We start from the raw sequence: 20555 nt of genomic DNA on the forward strand, positions 1-20555 counted from the left end.
ACACTAAACTTAGTTGCATTAAGACCGATATTATAATTTAATCTTTCTTCAAAACATGCTTAATTTTTTACTACTAAAGAATTTTATTTTATTAGCTTTTCTTCTACTTTTAGAGAAATAAATAAAGTATTAACATTAATATTATTATTATAATTTTATGATATATAACTTTTTCAATTTATATATGATACTTTCTTGTATGATATCTCATTTTTTATAGAATCTTGAAGAAATGGACTTTTTTCTTTATAAGAAAGAAAATATTTATTATTTTTAAAATAAAAACTGGATTGTTGCTCAAAATTTTAGATGGCCAACTTTATTATATGAATTGATTGTCAAGTTTTTTTTTTTCTATCATGGTATAAGTCATCATTTATTACTCTGTTGACTCAAAATTTTGTTAATTAATACTTATGATATTTTTTTATCAATTAGATCTTTTATCTATGAAAAAACATATTTAAGTATATGTATCTTTTTTTCATTAATAATAATTTTTTAAAAATATGTAAACCTCATATAGTATTTTTTTTTATTATTATTATAATTATGATCTTTTCAATTGAAGATATACTTATTCACCGAATAAATAAGAATTACATCCACGAATGTACATAATCTTAAAATTTTATGATTTTTTTTTCATTTGATACCTCATTTCAATTTTTTTTAAATAAGTTCAATTTTTTTTAATTAAAGTACATATTTGATCTTTACGGTTAACACTTACTTATAAATTAATCTCTATAATTAAAAAAACTTATATTTTAATCTTTATATAAGTATTTTGTTATATTTTAATTTTTATCATTGTAACATTATTAATAGTATTATAACGAAAAGGATTAAAATGTAAAAACAAATTTTTATAAAAATTAAAACATTTTAAAAAAAAAAAAAAAAAAAACTAAACGTATATTTCTGCGGCCTTTGATCGTCTTTCCTTCTTCGTTGTAGCGTGCAGAATTAAGCTGGCAAAATGCAAAGCATTTCAAATGCACATCCAAAAGTTGTGACCTTTATTCTCTATATTCAAAAGTTCCAAACACAAGCTCTAAAAATGTACCTGACTTAGTTTTATTATTAGACCAACTTTATTGCCTAAAACTTAAACTACCTTTTTTTTTTTAAACAAGAAATCTTTGCTCGCTGGATACTCCACTAAAATTGTATAATGTGGCTTTGAAATATGAACAACCGCTTACTTTCGCAAGCAATCTAGAGATGTTCATGATCCATTTCGTCTCAGTCAAAGTTTAATTTCAATATTCAATATGTTTTGATGAAGATTTCAGGTTATATTTTGAATTGTCCCAACTAAGCCCAATGTCTTCTATTCTTGAAAATTACTCTTCTAAGTAATTATACATTAGTAATGACCTACAAGATTTAATAGATAACATTTTACATAGCATGATATCATATTTATGTTATTTATTTTGAAATATATGCCATAAAATATGACTTAATTTTAGTTTTATAATTCATAAATTCAATGATTTAGTTATACATAATGTTTAGATTATCATAACTTTGTCTATAAATTAGCTTGACCTGATCTTTTTTCAATATTTCCAGATTTTAATTGAGTCAAATTTAAGTTCAAAGAAATGATAATAAAAAATATTGGGTCGGGTAAAAACAAAGATAAATCCATCCTAATCTCATTCCATGTACACCCCTAAGTAATCATTTCTAAAAGACAAAATGAAATTCATGTATTAATTATAAAATAACTCATGGTGAACACCGATGAAGTTTCTCTTAGTTGTAGCAGTAAAATAGAAGTTGATAGTTTAAAAATAACGTGAAATATAGAGAGAAAAAGTGTCCTGTGTAAGGTCATTATTTCAGTGACACAGTAACCGGCTGGACTTTCAATGTCTGTATTTTCTTCTTTTCACCATGTACCCAACCAAGGAAGATGAGTATAGTTATTAATAAAATCCTTTGAGGGCTAAGCCTGTGGCCAACAGGCGAGTTTGCATCTAGCTCCATGACATGCATAGCAGCTTTGAAAGGCCACACATCTAAGAATGTTCAATAAGGTAACATTATTAGAATTTTTTAATGAATATTACAAATATTTATATGGTTTATTCAGTAAATATTCAGGCAGAGTTTATATTAGAGTAGTATGCTACCGCCACTGCGCCACATTAACTGCAGAATTTAGGTTCATACAACTCTCATCCTGATTGATTCTGCAAGTAGAATGACTTGGCATTTAACTAGTTAACTTTTAGCATCCGAGTAGTGATTATTGTTATTGTTATCGTCATTATAAATTTCAAACACTAAACTTCACATTTAAGTTGATTAAAAATGAAAGGGTTCCACCTGTAGGAATAACCAGACAATTCATACACAACATGAACAATTTAATTAAATGCTTATCCAATAAGCTATTATTACATAAAGGTTTATGGTATAAAATTTAATCATCAAACTTATTAAAATAAATTAAAAATACATTTTTTGATAATTTATAGAAAAAATTATTGAAATAAAAAAAAAATTCATGAGGGTCAAACAATTCATAATCTCTATAAATTCTTTCACATGGTCCTAAATCTTTTATGCACATAAAAAAATCAGCAAAAACAACCCTGCACAGCTTTATATCAACAGACAAACACATCAACAGAATTGGCATTGGTTCTATGAAACTAACCCTAATGGCACTGAAGTAAAACCAAAATCAACGCCAATAAGAAGCATTCGAAGTCACGTAAATATACATCTTTATCCTATGACTTTACAAAAATTGTGGCTATGAAGAGCATCTACATGACCACTGAACAACCTTCTATCACTCATGATTGCAGGCAATAGCTGACAAGAAACACCTTTTGACAGCTGCCACTGTGGAAGTTTCCTGCCATCCCCGACCTTCCTTATAATTCTCAACCTGTAATATACAATATATATATATATATATATATATATATGTCATAAAGTATAATTATGAGGCTAGTTCTGAATGTGACTCCAAAAGACTAGATGCTTATTGATTGATCTACTTACTGTATCTACAATGTTCTCGCCACCTTTAATTCCACCAACCATATAAATAGATTCATTGACAACCACGGCAGCAGAATACCCCCTAGGATGATTCATTGGTTTCCCCACTGTCCATGCCCCAAGTCGTGGATCAAACATTTCAACACTTGGAACCATTTCCTCTCCATCAAAGCCACCTAGCGCATACCTATGGAGTGAACCAAGAATTTTAAGGGAAGAATGTCTCAGTCAAGCACAGGAAACTTCAGAAAAAGAAAGTTAAGTATAGGGCTAGAATAGTAGAGCTAAAAGTTTTTAAAACCAGACTGATTATTAAACCACTGAAGATACTGGTTTACAGTTCATTGGTTCAACTGTAATGGAACTAAAGTTGAACCAGTAATAATAAAATATATTTTTAATATAATACTTTATATTAAATAATATTCTAATATAAAATTATATAAAAATTTAGTTAAAAATTTAAATTAACAGAAAATGATAGTATTATATGTTTTATAAAATACAAAAATCATAATTAATAGTTAAATAACAGCAATTAATATGTAGATATCACATTAGTCTTTATTTATTTAAAGAACATTTTGGAACATAAAATCCTTTAAAAATCAACAAAAAAAAAATCTTTTTAATCAAAAACCACTTTAACCTGGTTCTTTGCTGCATTTTTTAACTCAATTTGATCAGTTCTAAACCAATTTTTCACTCCACCAATTACCTTGATTGCCTACACTGGTGACCTGACTGACTCTTAATCAAACTGGCCAGTCCCATTCGGTTTTAACTTTTAATGACATGTCCATAAGAGTACTTTATCTATATAATTTTACCCTGTTATTGACCTCAATTTTGCTTGAAAATGATCTGTAGATAAGTCGAGTTCTTTCCAAACAATCACCAAATGATTCATTTTATGTTTAGTGAAATTCCTTAGATGTAACTTTTAAGTAGAAAATGGACTCCTTATGATATTCTATCTGATTTTCCCTCATCATTTTCAAAATCATGCAGTAAAGGTGGTTGCAAGATTGTCCAGGGAGGATAATTCTGAACAACACTATGTTGGCATAGTTAAAAGCTACACATTGCAAAACCTTCACAGCATGGTTGTGCAATTTTAATTATTACTTCAGTAATAAAATGAAAATTAAAGGTAATGAAGAAGAAAACATGCCAAACTCACAACTTTTCATTTAGAACAACTAATGAATGGCAGCCTCGCTTTGTATTCATGTTTGGTATTTTGGTCCAAGAATGTTCCCTGGGATCAAATCTTTCAGCAGACCTGCGGTTATGTGGAAGAAGTGTCATACACATCAGGACAAATATAAATTAATATCAATTACACAAAAAAATAATAATAAGCCTAGATCAACCGTTTATTTGATGAGTTTCAATTCATGATATGAATATATTGAACTGAAATCAAGTAATAAATATTACTTTAAGTAATCATTTCCATCATATCCTCCAGTGGCATAAAGCACGCCATCGTGTTCCACAGAAGCAAGAGCAAATCTCTGGAAATATAAAACGGCATTCAAACAATAAGTTAAATAGTTTGTATTCTTTTCAAAGAAACAATTCAAATGATCACTTAATAATTGTATTTAGTCGTGATGGGTGATGCAAGGTTGTGACTTCACATCCTAGAAGTAACTAATACATTGAAGTATTAAAGGCATAAGGCAGATTTTAATACTTGATGCAAAAATAACGGTTACATCATGATATTATGGATTATGTGCAATTTTGGTCCTCCAAATTTTTTTTAGCAAATTAAGTCCTTGTTTTAAGATCAGACATATTCAGTCCCTCCATTAATATTTTCTGCAGTAAATCGTCAAATTATTATTTTCTATCCAAGTATTTGATGGTTCATAACAAATTTGGGATACAAAATGATTTTTTAAAGTCTATAATCAAGAATGTAGGTAGAAACTTAAATAAGATTTTGATCGATATTATAATATATAAAATTAGAGTTTGAAAAGGGAATTTTATTTTTAATTTGGATGTAATTTAATATTTTAGTTAGTGATTTTGAAGTAGAAGACAATTTCAATTCATAAAGATTTTGAGCAAAAAATATAAATTTGTGGATTTAGGAAAAAGAAAATAGACGTGGGGGGGACCAATTCACCAAATTTACTGAATTTTAAAACTAGGGGAACTTAATTGACTATTGACTCAACTAAATTTGGGGGACCCTAATTGCACAAAGTCCAAACTAGAGTAACAAAAAATGCAATTAAACATATTTTGAATGAATAAAAACATCTAATAAATATAAATTTTTAGTTGACAAATTTAGAAGCTGAAGCCTCAAAGGTCACATAATCCCTCGTGTCACTTTGCAGCTACTTATACGTCTCAAATCTCAATCAAGACCTGAAATTTGACCATTTGATTGTCCAGTTTACCTTGTCTAGCATTGAACGTGTAGGGATCCACCGCCCAATATCTAAATCAAGCATCTCAACATCTGAAAAGCAGTCAACTCCATTGCCACCACCAACAGCAAATATTTTGTTGTTTAAAGCAGCTCCAGACAAGCTTCCTTTCTTCTTGTTCAAAGAGGGGCACGAGGCCCAGCTGTCATGAACTGGATTGTATGATTCAACTACACAGATAAAAAGGTTGAGTTAAATTTCATCTCATTTAAAAAATTTATGATTTCAAAAGCACAGCAAGATTCCATACCTGTGTCGTACCAAACATAGCCATTTCCACCACCAAAAACATAAATTTCACCATTCAACCATACAGCTGAAGCATATGAACGAACTGAACTCATAGGCTTGAGAGATTTGATCATATTCTGAGAAGTACTATACAAATCCATGGTTTCTAACCATGAGTTTCCATCAAAGCCTCCTATTAAAAATAATGAGTCTTTGGGATCTAAATGCAGCTCAACAGTTGATTTCATTTGTGTCTGCTCAACATGTGTTGGATGATTAGTGATATTACATGCAGATTCTAGAAGTGCACAACGATCTCTTAGATGCTGAATTTCCATTTCTGCCTCAATCTGAATAGAAAATAAAAATAAGACAAAATTGATACAAGAGAAAGCTTTATAATATATGAAATGAGAAATAGAAAATGAATGCAATTAAAGATTAGACTAAGACTGCATAAGAGTACTTTGAAAAGATTGTTCTGACTTCAAATACTATTCTACAACTTACATTTAATTAAAACCATTTATACTTTCTGAGGCTTTACTTTCTACTATAACCAATGGAAGCTTTTAGCTATTCTTAATGTCTTTTAATTCTTTCTTATTCTTCCTTTATCCAGCCGTGCATTAATAGTTTCAAGTTTTAACTTATATTATCTTCATTTTACTTACAGAAAACTTTAAATCATGCATGCCATGTACATACTTAAAGATGTTAGGGATGGAGAAAATAGAGAAATATGATAAACTTTAGATAGCATCTACAAAATCGAAAGGAGTACCTACCAGCTTCTGCTCCAGATAGCAATTTTTATCTGTTTGTTTTTTCTTGAAGTTTGTCAGTTCGTTGACCTCTTGCACCAACTATAAATACATTAAAAGTTAGTTGCCTGCAAACAAAACTAATACATCACATTTAATGTTTTTCCATCAAACATCCTCAACCACCTGAGCTATGTTGTATTGATACTCAAATGGAGGGATAGGACTCTCTTCCTTCTTATTTAAACCACCCGATGCCTCCACATAGCCCTTTTCAGTGTTATTCAAACCAGGAGTATCATTTCCTTTGTTTGGCAAAGAGAGATCTTGACTTTCACAGTATAGAGCCTTTAGCTTCTGAACTATGATGTTCTTCTCATCTTGTTTTTCTTCCTTCCCATCTTTACGAGTATCCAATGGCTGGATGTATCTGTCTAAAGAAAAATCATTTTCAGTTGAATCTGATCTGATACTTGAGTGAGTAGAATGCTCTATTTCTGATTCAAGCAGTTTAGATGTTTCACCGTCCCATGGAGTTTCATGTGATGGAAGAGGTTGAGATACAGGTGACCACTGATGCGTATTCTGTGGGACAGAATTACTAGGGGCAATTGCTAAGGAGGATGATAGCAAAGAAATGAGTTTGGCTGTTTGTCCATGGTCTAGTTCAAACCAGAAATGGTTATGATTGTAGTAGTTGTCTGCAATTGCTTGTCTAAATTTATCTTCAGACAGTGGCTGGCACTGAAGTTGGACCCGAATTTGTACCTAAAATATTAATAATAGGTATGAAAATATGGGCCTTTTCATGAATCATGTCCACAATTGTCTTGAATAGAACCATATTAATTATAGTATACAAGTCATACCTGGGCAGGATATTGTGTTCTCTCTAAACCATCAGTAGTCCATCCATAGGGGTCTATATACATTTTCCCACTGCTAGCCGCCTCAAAAATTCCGTGAAGCTTTCTGTCACTATAGTTAAACAGAAACAGAGGCAATCCGGGATCAATATTCTTCACATAAGAGAAGTGCTGAGCTGGTAAGCCTGTTAATAACATATTGAAGTTCCATGAGCTGAAGTATTACAATTCTGATTATTTGAGGGCGTCTAATACAAATTTTAAGCACATAAATGTTTCTGTCATATAGAATAGAGACTAGGTGTGTGCACAACATAACGTACATGCTATTTAAAATAAAATAAAAAAATCAAATGAAAAGGACTTACCAAAGAGTTGCTTATACAGGCATTCTTTCATTGTAGCATTCTTGCACCCGAATATGACACCACCAAGTTGATTCTTCCTCAAATTTCTGCCAAATACAGTACTATTTGGTAAACTTGAAGTGAAAGGTTGAGTCCCACTGGACTGAGAAGTTTCTGTTTTCTTCCATGCTCCTATCCTGGCATAAGATAGAATAAAGGTTATTTCATTTACAATCTAAGGCAAAATCAAGCACATGGAAATTCAATATTTTCTTCTTTTTCTTATTGAAAAGGATAGATTATTAATAACCTACATACATACACTTCACACAAATGTCATTGCAAAAGTTGAATGCAACACAGCATTCAACCTAACATCTGAACAAAATTAATAAGGACAAAACTTAAGTGCAATGGTACTGTTAGAGCTGTTTTGCAATCAAAATTGGCATTTTACTTCAATAATCTGTATAATAAAGGTCTGCATTAACGATCCGCACAAAAGTATTAAAATTGGACACACACATTACCAAAGTGAAACTCTAATTCTAATTGGAGAACAATACCGACGTGACGTTGGTATTGCATCTACGCTTCTTACAATTAATAACTGGGAGAACAAAAAATTTAGCTTAAACCGACAATGCTCAGAAAGGAAACATAGAAAGGGAGCTTTTCTCGCAGAACAGCAAAACGACACATGCTAAGAAACTTTACCAATGTATCAAAACATCACAATCGGCATTCACAGTGAAGTGTACGTTGGGACCAAAAATGAGAAAAATTGAAAGGATACATAAAAAACCCAGATAAAAATATTTAGAATTGCTGAAATGGGGTTTATCCCAATAACCCCAAAAACACTAAGACGACATAGAAAATTCAAAATCAAAGTAAAAACTTCACTGTGTTTATAATCGTGAACTGGGGGAGTGTCTGCAATTTAGATGCGTACATTATGTAGTATACCCAAAGCGAACGATGAACAGAAGAAGTTAGAGAGAAGCTGTGACGGAACAGAGAAAGAGTGAGGAAACTTCAAACTTTTGAAACGCAAAAAGTAAAGGCGCAGTTTTACCTTTTAGAATTGAATCATTTTCTTTCACACTTTCTTTGAATGCAAAAAATGAATATATATTATGTAGTATACAAAATTTGAATAATTTTTTTATTTAATTTATTATATTGTTATTTTTAACTATTTGTAATTTAAGCTCCTCATAAAATAAAATAATCTTTAATATAGAGTTATTATATTTTTTTTGGTTAAATATATGTCAAAAATAATCTCTCAGTTTAAAATAATAACCACTTTACAATTTTAATATAAAATTTATTTTTTAAAAATTTATTCTTAGATAATTATTAAGGAAAGAGAACTTAAGGTAAAAAATTTAAATGATAGATAAATTACACAAATTGTATAATAGAAAATTATGTATTACGTTTTTATAAAGATATATAACAAATATATTTTTTAATAAAACTCTACCATTATTAATTGCTTAAATTTGATTAACACTTTTCTTTTATAAAAAAGATTACTAAATATGTTTCTTAGTTCTTGTAAAATAACTTTAAAAAGACTATTATTTGAATTGAAGGAATGAAAATAGAAAAAAGATATAATATTTTGTTATCTTATTATAAATTAAATTACAAATACTGATTATAAATTTTAAAATATAAACAATTTTTGTATTATTTAATATTAATGTCCATTATTAGTTGACGATGAATTTGAAGCTTTTCTCTTTAAATTTTGGTTTTATACAAACTATTCTACGTTACTTTGGTGGAAAAAATTGCATATGCTAAGCTTTAGGAAACACACTTAACAATTGTGATTAAATTGTACCAATCCATTAGTAACCTTTTTGCTGTGTACGTCATTATTTTACTTTTAACATATTTAAATTCGTGTTCCATTCTGTAAATTTATATTTATTATAACATTATTAGTTATAATTTGTGTTAAATTTACATTTACAGTGTTTCAAACATATTTTAAAACACACAATACTAAATTGTGAGGTTTTTTTTTTAGATTTTTTTTTTAAAATGAGAGTTTAACGCTTTAAAGAATAAAATATAATAATAATTATTATTTATATAATTAATGTTAGGTTGATATGAGATCAAAGTTAAGGAATCTATTTAATTGATCCCGTTGAAAAATTAATGTTTAATTAATAATTTTGAGTTTGTATGGAATATTAAATATTTAGAAGAAGAAAAAATATCGCCTATAACAACTTTACTTAACTCAAATATAGTTATCAATTTTTTATTTTATTAGTATTTTGAGTTATTTGGAGTGGTGACTTAACCAATTTCTAATTCAATCAGTAAACTGAACCATTTTTATTTTAATAACTATCTAATCAAAAGCACTTAAAAGAAAGAAGAAGAAACCACTCTCTTTATCCTAATTGGCTAGGTGAATCTATCTTGTATTCAGATTAATAGAAAAATATAAAATTGAATAAAATATAAAATTAATTATCTTTGTTTAGATTGTAAGAATAAAATTAAATAAAATCTAATTAAATTTAGATTTATTCTATCATATTGTAGTTGTCGCAGATCTATAGTTTTTTCTTTTTCATCAATTTAGGTTATGATATAAAACTATTATAATAAAGTTATCACTCTTATCGTTTTATTTATTTATTTTTATAATGGAATAGAAGTTTTATTCTGTTTAATTATAAAATATTTAAATAGTTTTATGTTAATTTTGTTTTGTTTCATTTCATCCTTTTTTCCTTTTTTCTTTTACCCACCATCAAATATCTATAATCTTAAAGTTCTGTGAAACGTTTATAAAAATAAATATGCACGTAAATATTATATTTCCATTTTAAAAAACTGTTGTAAAATATGACATTGCTTAATTTAATTTTTGAATTATTTTATATTATTTTTTAAAATATATATTAAATTTTATATAATTTAAATATTTGTAAAATGTATTATTCATAATTTAATATTTATTTATATTTAAAAAATATATTATTTATAAAAAATAATATAATTAAATATTTAAGAATATTATTTTATAAAATTAATTTATTTAATAATTTTTTTAAATTAATAATCAAATAAATTAATTGTATATTTTATAAAAAATGATTAAACGTCGTAAGTTTCATAATATCTACTGTAAATATAAACTGCGCAAGCCACAATTTTCTAAATAAAATGAAGATCACGGGAAGATTAAAAGAAAGAGTATGAAATATAACTGCCAATTAATTTTTGATGGGACAGTGGTGCCAAGTAACGAGGATTATGCATAAGAAATGAAAAGATCGTTCACTGACTCTCTACATAACCACACTTTCCCTTCTGGTTTTTCTTTGCCTCATAATCTCAATGTTTACCCAATTCTTAATCACTCTCCTCATTGTATCTGTCACTGCAAAGAACACTGATGATATGGTGCGTCAATTGGATCCAAAACTGTTATCGGGTTTGGAAGAAAAGCTGAGCCATTTCAGATTCTATTGGCATGACACACTCAGTGGACACAACCCATCTTCTGTCACAGTTATTCCATCACCTTTGAAGTTGAACTCAACCACTGTCTTCGGTTTGGTCAACATTTTTGAGAACCCTTTGACTTTGGGACCCCATTTGAGCTCCAAATTGGTGGGGAAAGCACAAGGGTTCTATGCCTCTACATCGCAGAGTGAGGTGGACATGCTTGTGGCTATGAACTTTGCCTTCACAGAAGGGAAATATAATGGCAGTAGCATCACCATTTTGGGAAGGGACCCTATTTTCAATGAGGTGAGGGAGATGCCTGTGATTGGTGGCACTGGACTTTTTCGATTTGCTAGAGGTTATGCTCAACTTAGGACTCACTCGTTCTTAGCTGAGACCAAGGATGCTGTAGTTGAGTACAATGTTTATGTTTTGCATTATTGATGCTGTAATATATGTGGTAGACTCGGTTGGCTTTTATTTTTGTTATTTTAGTATCGGATAAAGGAAGAATAAGAAAAAACAAAAAAACAAAAGATATAAGAAGGAATAGTAGGTGATAAAAAAGGAGAAATAGAAATAATAAAATATAACTATATTGACATGTATATACACTTGTGTTTTGCGTAATTGATACATATTGATGGTATACTGTTTGTACTTACTCATTTAACTTTTACTTTTCCTATTTTAGTTTTCTCTTTTGAAACCAAAATATAGCATTTAGCCATTTACACGCTCATCATGTTCGGTTTTGTTATTTTTCTTTTTCTCTCGTGGAAGAAGAGATGGAGTTGGGTTTATTTTATTTTATTTTTCTCGTCCCTCCTCAGTCCAAGACCATTGTGTTTTACTCTCTCTTTTTAATATACATTTTTTTCTTCTTTTCATCCAATTATTTATCTTATTTTATATTTTTTTTGCTATAAAATATTTTATGGAAATAGTGTTATTTCAAAAACTAAAATTAAAGTGCATGTTTTATTCAACATATAACTACTGTACATATAAATAATAGGGTAGACAGAAAACGCTGGTCTTGGAACTTGGAAGAATCTTCAACAATTTGTCCGAGTAGGGGTCTCTTCAAAATGAAAAAGTATATATAAAGTTTGAACCTTCACTTCTAGCATTATGCGTCAAATGATGAGCACATAGGTGATATAAAGCATAACCAATAACAAGGAGACCTTCCAAGCACGATGAACACAAACCCTCAGCTGCATTCCGTTGTATGTAAAAGTGTTTGAATTGCTTCAAGTTTGTAAAATGGAAGAAATAGATCAAAGCTATATACTCGACTAAATTTTTTATTTCAAGTTACACTAGCGAAACCCAATTTAAGTTTATATTTGACTTTTTTATTTTTCATTTTTTAAAAGTGAAGAGGTACTTGAACTGTGGAGTGATTATGAAAAAAAAATTTGTGTTGTAAATAATTTTATGTAATGTTATTTTTAGATACTCTTTAGACAACTATCATGATTTTTTTTCTTCTATTTTAGACTTTGCATATTATTTTTTCAACAATAGTATAAGAGTCTTTCTTTAAATTGCAATATTAAAATTTTCAAGTGCTATAAAATTTAATATGTCAAATTCAAATTAAGGATTGCTATGTTGGCAATATTTCTCTTATTGTGAGAGGGGTAATAGTATATCTTCTTGGCATTGCGTTGCTATGAAGAATGATAAATTAATGCTAACGAATCTACAAATACACACAGAAATTGATTTACATTGATGTAAAATGTGTGATAATAGTACATAGAGATTGATGCAATGTGTGCGATATAAGATAGTACACAAACATTAGTTGATAATATGTGTAGTATAATATTATAGTGGAATATGATAATATTTTTTTTTAATTATAATTGTCAGTGTAGACAATAAAAGCAAAATATGTGCTTATTATAATAAATATGTAAATGATTAGAATTGGTTAAAATAAAATATCTTGAAACAACTTTTACATTGTTTCAGTTTCGCCTAAAATCTTTGTTTCAAACTATACTTAGTCGGAAGCACTTTAAAATTTTATTTGACTTTTTTTAATACTCTTATTTCATAGTGTAGTAAAAAATTTAAATATTTACTTTAGAAAATGAAGATGTACTAAGGTCATGGGCTGATTATAGAAAAATAATAATAATTATAATGTTATTTTTTGTTGTGTTTAAATAATGATTGTAATTTTTTTTCAGTTTTAATTTTTTTACATTAATTCATGTATTATAATTGTATTGTCTTATTATTATTTTTATTTTGGTATTACTTAAAATCTAGTTGTACACAGTCCTTTAATTAATATTTGATTATTTCTTTTTTTAATTTATATAATTTAGATAAGTTTCTAAACAACCATTTTAAAATTAAATCAGAAGTTTTTTTTTATAAAGAAAATAAGCATGTGTTAATTTTAATTTATTAAAATAATTTTATTTATTATTTTACTTAATTTTTAATTTTGATAAATACTTATTAAAAAAATTTGTTCACATTAAGTTATGATATTATGATCCTCAACAAGCTTTTGGCCCTTGTTGGCACTACCTATAGTTCTACAATTATATATAGTTGATCCATTCCAGTTGAATACCAGAGTTATAGGAGAATAATATCACACAATTAAAATAAAATTGAGTAAAGAAAGTAACTAATGAACAATATTTAATATGACAAACTCTGCATTGACATTACATGACTGAATACATATCATGTATCAGTTTATAGTAACAAATATCATTTATAAAAATAATAAAATGAATATATCAACATAAAACAGAACAATTTAATTATATTTAAATAAAACTTGTTTGACAACTACAAAGTGTGACTTTTCAAAGAAAAACGGTGACATTCTCGAGACCCCTTCAGCATTTAAGAGGAGTAGGCCTATATATCAAGAATATATATATATATATATATATGTTCAAGTTTAATGTTATTTTAGTTTCAAAATTATAAACAAATTTTTATTATAATGTAATTCTAACATTTTATTCTCTGTAAATAATATGACTAATCCATTAAGCTTATCTTGCTCAATAGTTTATATCAAAATAAGATTTAAGTATATCTTTTTTTTTAAACATTAACATTTTATTAATGATAAATTTAAAGTATAAGAAGTACTCCAAATCTTTCTAGTAAAATATTAAGGGTATGTTTGTTTTTCATTTTTAAAAGAATTTTAATTTTTTTTAAATATAATATAAATTTTATACTATATTTAAAAAATAATTGAAATTTTTTTGAAAAAAGAAATCAAATATATCTTTAGTAATTTTTTTAATATTAAAAATAACTATAAATATTGACGATATAATTTAACAAATGTTGCATATACTGGGAAAAAAGAAATTATATTAAATTTTTTTTTGGTTAGCCTTTTTTCAGTGCATTTCATTTTGGAAAAAAAAATCAAAATCATCGATATTCACTAAAAGTGACGTTTTCTTATTCGTTAATGTGTAACAGTTATTAAGGAGAGAAACTATATACTTAAGTTATTATATTCCATGCATGACTCAACACCTATATTTTTTTTTTTATAAGTAAAATATATTATTATAGAGAGTTTAAGGAGAACTCAAAACCTATATCCATATAGAAAAAAAATTAATACTTACTAAAAAAAAAAGAAGCAAAAACATAATTATACCTAACTAAGAAGGATACAATTTCGTGGATTCAAATACTAATCACTTAATAAAACAGTTTCTCCCTTACAAACAAGTGATAGTCATTTCCAGGACTTCAGTATAATAGAATTTAGGATTTTCCTCTTATCCAAAATACTATTGAAAAATACAATTCGATTTCTATATAACCACAAAGACCACATTGTACTTACTTAAATAATTAATAAACATATTCCTTCTCTTTTACTATAACCAACATTAACCTAAGAAAGCAAGTGAGTCAATAAATTTGAAGGCAAAACCAATGAGAATCTAAGCCAACGTGCAGTAAAATACCATATTTGGGATGAAACTGAGCACGTTAAAAATAAATGAGTTGGAAGTTCTTCAAAACCATGACAGAAGCAACAAGTTATATCATCAATTTAAACACCATGATCAATCAGCAAACCTTTACAAAGAATTGCATTCAACAACAATTGCCAATAAAATACCAGATACTTAAAGAGGAACCTTCCCTCTCCATAGCCTTGCAAGGCATCCGCAGTACACTGATTTACCATATTTGAACCACTAAAAAGTTCAAATAGTCATAAATACGCAGAATGTTCTGAATAACAATATGAAGAATCTGCCCTCCATACCCATTTATCTTCTTATAGTACTTTAATAGAAACTCCATCCACAAGCTCCAACATAAAATTAAAGCTTGAGATCTCATGTTGAAATAGTCCTCTTCGCCAACTAACATCCCAAACTCACCTAGTGCCATCATGAAAACCATTCTCCAATACACAAGATTTAACATTTTTTGTCACCGCAAGCAATCGCGGAAATGCCTCACACAATCGCACCCCACCTACCCACTTATCTTTAAAAAAAAGAGCGCGCAAACCTGCGCCCACATTTCTATCCAACTTCTCATCCAGCCATGAATTTTCTTGATGAATAACCTTCAACAAATCACGCCACCACAAAGAACATTTGTTGTGGATTGATGGACGATGAATAGAAAAAGCTAATCTGCCGTACCTAGCTTCCAACACCCAAACCCACAATGAACTAGAACAATTAACACTTCGCCACAACCATTTATCAAGAAACACCTAGTTAAACCACTGCACATTCCTAATGCCTAAGCCATCACTCTTTCGCAGTCTACAAACTATTTCCCATTTCACCCAAGAGATTTTAGATCCTTCTTTAACACCCTTCCATAAAAAATTCCATTAGATAGAGATAATCTCTTTTATCACTAACTTCGGCGCCTTAAAAAAAGATAATGAGTGCAATGACATAGAATTAAGAATGACATTGATCAAAGTCACCCTGACTCCAATCGATAAATACATATGCTTCTATGACGCCAACCTCTTTTTAAGAGCCTCTAACACACCCTTCCATGCACTAGATTTCCTCGGGTTAATACCCAATTGTAACCCAAGATATTTTAATGGGAAACTATCAATCTTACAATGTAGGAATTCCGCAGCCAAGTTTTCAAACTCATTGCCAGTGTTAATCCCCAATACACAACTTTTATGAAAGTTAATTTTCAGACCTGACATTAACTCAAAGCTACGCAATACTGCTTTCAAAGTCCACAAGTTCTGAACCGAAGTTTCTCCCATAATCAATATGTCATTCGCAAACTACAGCAAAGAAATATATGGTCGCCCTACCCCAATTGTCACACTAGAGAACAACCCACAAGCATTGCCTCCTGCATAAGAACTCTTAACCTTTCTGCTGTCACTAGAAAAAGAAAAGGGGCGAGAGGATCCTCTTGTTTTAGGTCTCATCCAATATGAACCTCCAATGTAGGACAACCATTAATCAAAGCTGATAGGCTACCCCCACACACAAGCTTCCATCCAACTGACCAATTTTTCTAAAAATCTAAAGCTACGTAACATAAACAAAAGATATCCTCACTCAACCGAATCATAAGCTTTCTCATAATCAAGCTTTAATACAAAATACCTCTTGTTATGCCCTCCGCACATAATCAACTGCTTCATTAGCCACAAGCACCCTATCTAACATGTTTCTTCCTGAGATAAAGGCTGATTGTTGTTCTGAAATTATTTAATCAAAAACCTCTTTCAACCTATTTGCCAAAAGTTTAGAAACAATTTTATAAAGGCAACCTAACAATTAGATAGGCTAAAAATCAGATATCTATTATGGATAAAACACTTTTAGCACAAGTGTTAGAAAATAAGATAACAAAGACTTCGGTAATAAATAGTTAATTCGTTATTAAACAAAGACTCAACACCTATATTGCCACCCCATAGGCAAATAAAAAAAAAATACTTAATTCGTTATTAAAGCATGAAAATGATTACAGCTGATTTATGGAGCAGTGGAAGATTGAAAGAGCAATAATTAAAGAACGTTAGGTTTGTAAGGTAGTTATATTATATATGAGTGACTTTTTGCTTCTAATCAAAGAAATCTTAACATATCCCATGCTCGATCGAGTGCTGAAGCGGTTCACGTACGTCTTGCCTTCGTGAAAATTAAATAATCACTCCAATAGCTATTAATTCACCATTAATTAAACCAATATTGAAGATGTCAATTTTAAATAAAATAATGATCTTATATATATAGTTTATTTATATTCATTCAATCAGAGGAGAATAAGCTTCAAATATGAAAATATAATTATAATTTGTTCAAGTCATATACATATCATTCTTTATTATCTTATACTATATAAAAAAAGCATTCATTTTTAAGACCCACCATTTATAAATCATATCAAATCAATGTATAATGCAAACAATTTATCAACATTTATATTAATTACTTTGGTGCATTTTTATGTGAAATTAAATTAATGAAATTTATATAAAATTGTATATAAAAACTCATCCCCTATTTTGTTTTTATTTAGATGTTTAAGAAGTACACTAAGCTGAACCCTAATACAATTTTTTATTTTCTTTTCATAGTTAATTTGAAGAAGAATTCATTATAAAATACTTACTGTTTAAGAAATAATGCAAAATGTATTACTATGGGTAGAAATAATAAAAATTAAAAAGAATTTGCCAAAAAACAAGTTAATAGAGAGTTGAATGAAGTGAATTGAAAGAGAAGGTAATCACGTAAAATAAAAGATTAAAAGTGAAAATAAATTATTACAAAAAAAAAACTCTTAGTCCTGTGGATTTAATAACATCATTTAAGAAAAATAAAGAATTAAAAAAATAGAAAATAAATTCAACCTTAAATAAATCAAAATGATTTTGATAAGGAAATATAAAATAAGAAAGTAAGTCATAAACAATAAAAGAAGAAGAATTGCAAGAATTGGGCATGACTGATTTCACTAGAAGTTATCAAAGAGTGGATAGTTGAACAAAGTGAATCGGAGAGAAAGTGGTCAGTGAAAAAAGAAGGTAAAAAAAAGTTAATATAAATAACTACAAAAAATATTCTTAGACTTATGATATTTTTTTTTATGAGCTAAGGGGAATATAATGGAAAAATGAGTACAAAGCAAATAAAAAAACTACATTCACTTTAATATATTGAAACTTCACTAAAAAAATAAATTATTATGATAAAAATATTAAATAAAATGCACTTTAATAAATAAAAAAAAAACAAAAGAAGAATTACAAGAGTCGAGCATGTAACTAATTTCAGAACAACGTAAACGTACGTAAAATAAATAGGAAGAATTTCCCTTAATTTTTAGAAGTATAATTTAAAGTAATAGTAATAAAAGAAAGAAAAACAAAGAAATTATAAAATATGATTGTGCGCTTTTAAAACAAAGAAAAATGTATTTATATATTATTCACTTAATTTACAGTAGGATACCATGATTTTAATCCATTATAAATTAAAATTTAAAACTACACAGCTTGCTTACTTTGAAAACAACCCAACCTTGAAGGAACTTCCATTCGGAAAAACACAACAGAAACGACCGTGTTACGTAGAACTATTCAGCGATGAATGATTCTGCCACCCACCATGAGAATTTGTGTTCCCCACCTAGCTAGCTAGCTAGGTTGGTGTGTCAGTTGTCATTATAAAACACTCTGTTTCCATTTCCAGCACCTACTCCACACTTGCCTCTTTCTTCCTGTGCTTGTGCCAACATTGAGTGTGTTGTGTATTTTAGTTTTTCAAATTTTAAAAATCTTCTTTAATCTCCATTTTCATAAAATGTTATTTGTTATAGTTTTTTTTATATTTTATTCTTTTATTAGAAGGGAAAGAAAATGAACTAATTAAAAATGTGTCAATAAAGAGTAAAATTTTTATTATTAATAAAGTATTTAAAAATACAAAACTTATTCGTTTTGTAAACACTAAACTTACGATAAGCAAGAAAAGAAACTAATTTTTAATAAAAAAAACTTAAAAAGAACTATTAGCATTGCACTATTCTTTAAAATCAACTTTGTTAATTAATAATCGCACTTTAAATATCATTTGGATAGAGATTAATTATTAACTTCTCTTTAAATTTGTTATTTAAGAAAACAATTAGAGAGTGATTCACACGTAAAACTACTTTTCAAATTAAAATTTAAAGTGTCATTATTATTTACTACTCTCTAAAAATAAAATTCAAATTAGACCTTAATTAGACTTTTTTCTTGCCTCACATTCACTGGCTCTTCTCTGTGTCCCATCATATAGAATTCATCATTATTCTTTTGTGTTACATGCTACCGTTTGTATCATTTTCTTAGTGTGTCCTGCTTCTTGCCCATTAATGTGAACAACAACTTACTATGAAGGTTGACTATTTCAAGTCAATTATATTTATATTTTGTTTTGGTTTTGTGATAATTATATTTAAGTAATTTTTCTAATTTAGAAATTTTTGAATCCTAAGTTAGTAGATTGGTTTTGTGATAATCCTAAATTTTGCACTTGACTGGATAGCTAATATTTCTAGGAATATGCTTTCATCTTTGCTTCCTTCTTTGTTTTTGTTGTTTCCTTGACCAATATAGAGAATCACTCCATTGTCAACAATACATGAAAATATTAATGCTTGACCTTGTGTTTTTTTATTTTTGCATTGATATGCATTGCATAGTTCATTTTTATTTATTTTTTTGCATATTCTTGAAGTTAATTGTTACATAATCCAATTTCTGTTGGAAGAAATATCATTGAATATATGCATAAATGGGTAGATTCATCGTGATAATGTGTAAAATGTGCAATCTAAATATAACCCTATGTTAACCAATTTAGTAACTTACCAGCAAAGAATGGAGCACCATTAACAACATAAAATCATTTAATGTTGCACTGTTAGCACTAATTCATCTAAGAACAATAAAAATTTAGAAATTTAAGCATAAATTATAATAACAATAACCTCTTGTACTTAAATTTGGGAGTATAATTTAGAAGTTTTGCCCTTAACATTATATTTCTCGGCCTTGTTTGTGACATAGTATAGTGTCATGTACGTGTTGCTACTAAACATTGAAGTTGCCCACTAAATCTGATCTTAACGATGCATATTCCCAATTTAGGTTAGTGAATTTAATATTTTCGTTGCTTGTTATATTAGTAGGCTAGTAATGATATATAATAATAGGGTTTATAACTAACATTTCATACTCTTTCTTGCTAAATTTTGAGAACTAGGTCATTATGACTTGTAAACCTTTATTTTGAAGTTGTACAAATAGTGATAATATTAATGATTGATTCAAAGTTACTATTTAATTCGTTA

The 20555-nt window shown here is 28.3% G+C and overlaps 2 protein-coding genes across 5 annotated transcripts; one reads left to right on the plus strand and one right to left on the minus strand.

Moving 5' to 3' along the window:
- Positions 1–2553: 2553 nt before the first annotated feature.
- On the minus strand, positions 2554–8714 carry LOC113863139 (kelch-like protein 4). 4 transcript variants are annotated; one of them, XM_027496590.1, is made up of 12 exons: positions 8647–8714; positions 7713–7888; positions 7348–7529; positions 7003–7246; positions 6665–6912; positions 6503–6580; positions 5734–6064; positions 5454–5653; positions 4474–4550; positions 4214–4315; positions 3031–3217; positions 2554–2914 (listed from the first exon to the last, which is right to left on the minus strand). In XM_027496590.1, coding segments are annotated over exons 1-12 (1926 nt in total). In that variant the 5' UTR covers positions 8649–8714; the 3' UTR covers positions 2554–2815. The 4 variants fall into 4 exon arrangements, 3 of the variants coding, with proteins under 3 accessions (XP_027352391.1, XP_027352390.1, XP_027352392.1); XM_027496589.1 differs by having other exon boundaries at positions 2758–2914; positions 6665–7246; positions 8647–8697; XM_027496591.1 differs by lacking the exon at positions 8647–8714 and having other exon boundaries at positions 2758–2914; positions 7348–7456; positions 7713–7842.
- Positions 8715–11069: 2355 nt separating this feature from the next.
- On the plus strand, positions 11070–11624 carry LOC113862451 (dirigent protein 19-like). Its single transcript, XM_027495537.1, has one exon. The coding sequence runs from the start codon at positions 11070–11072 to the stop codon at positions 11622–11624; it is 555 nt and encodes a 184-aa protein (XP_027351338.1).
- Positions 11625–20555: the final 8931 nt, after the last annotated feature.

This window comes from Abrus precatorius, unplaced genomic scaffold (assembly GCF_003935025.1).
Source record: "Abrus precatorius isolate BTA unplaced genomic scaffold, Abrus_2018 Scaffold3, whole genome shotgun sequence".
NCBI lineage: Eukaryota > Viridiplantae > Streptophyta > Magnoliopsida > Fabales > Fabaceae > Abrus > Abrus precatorius.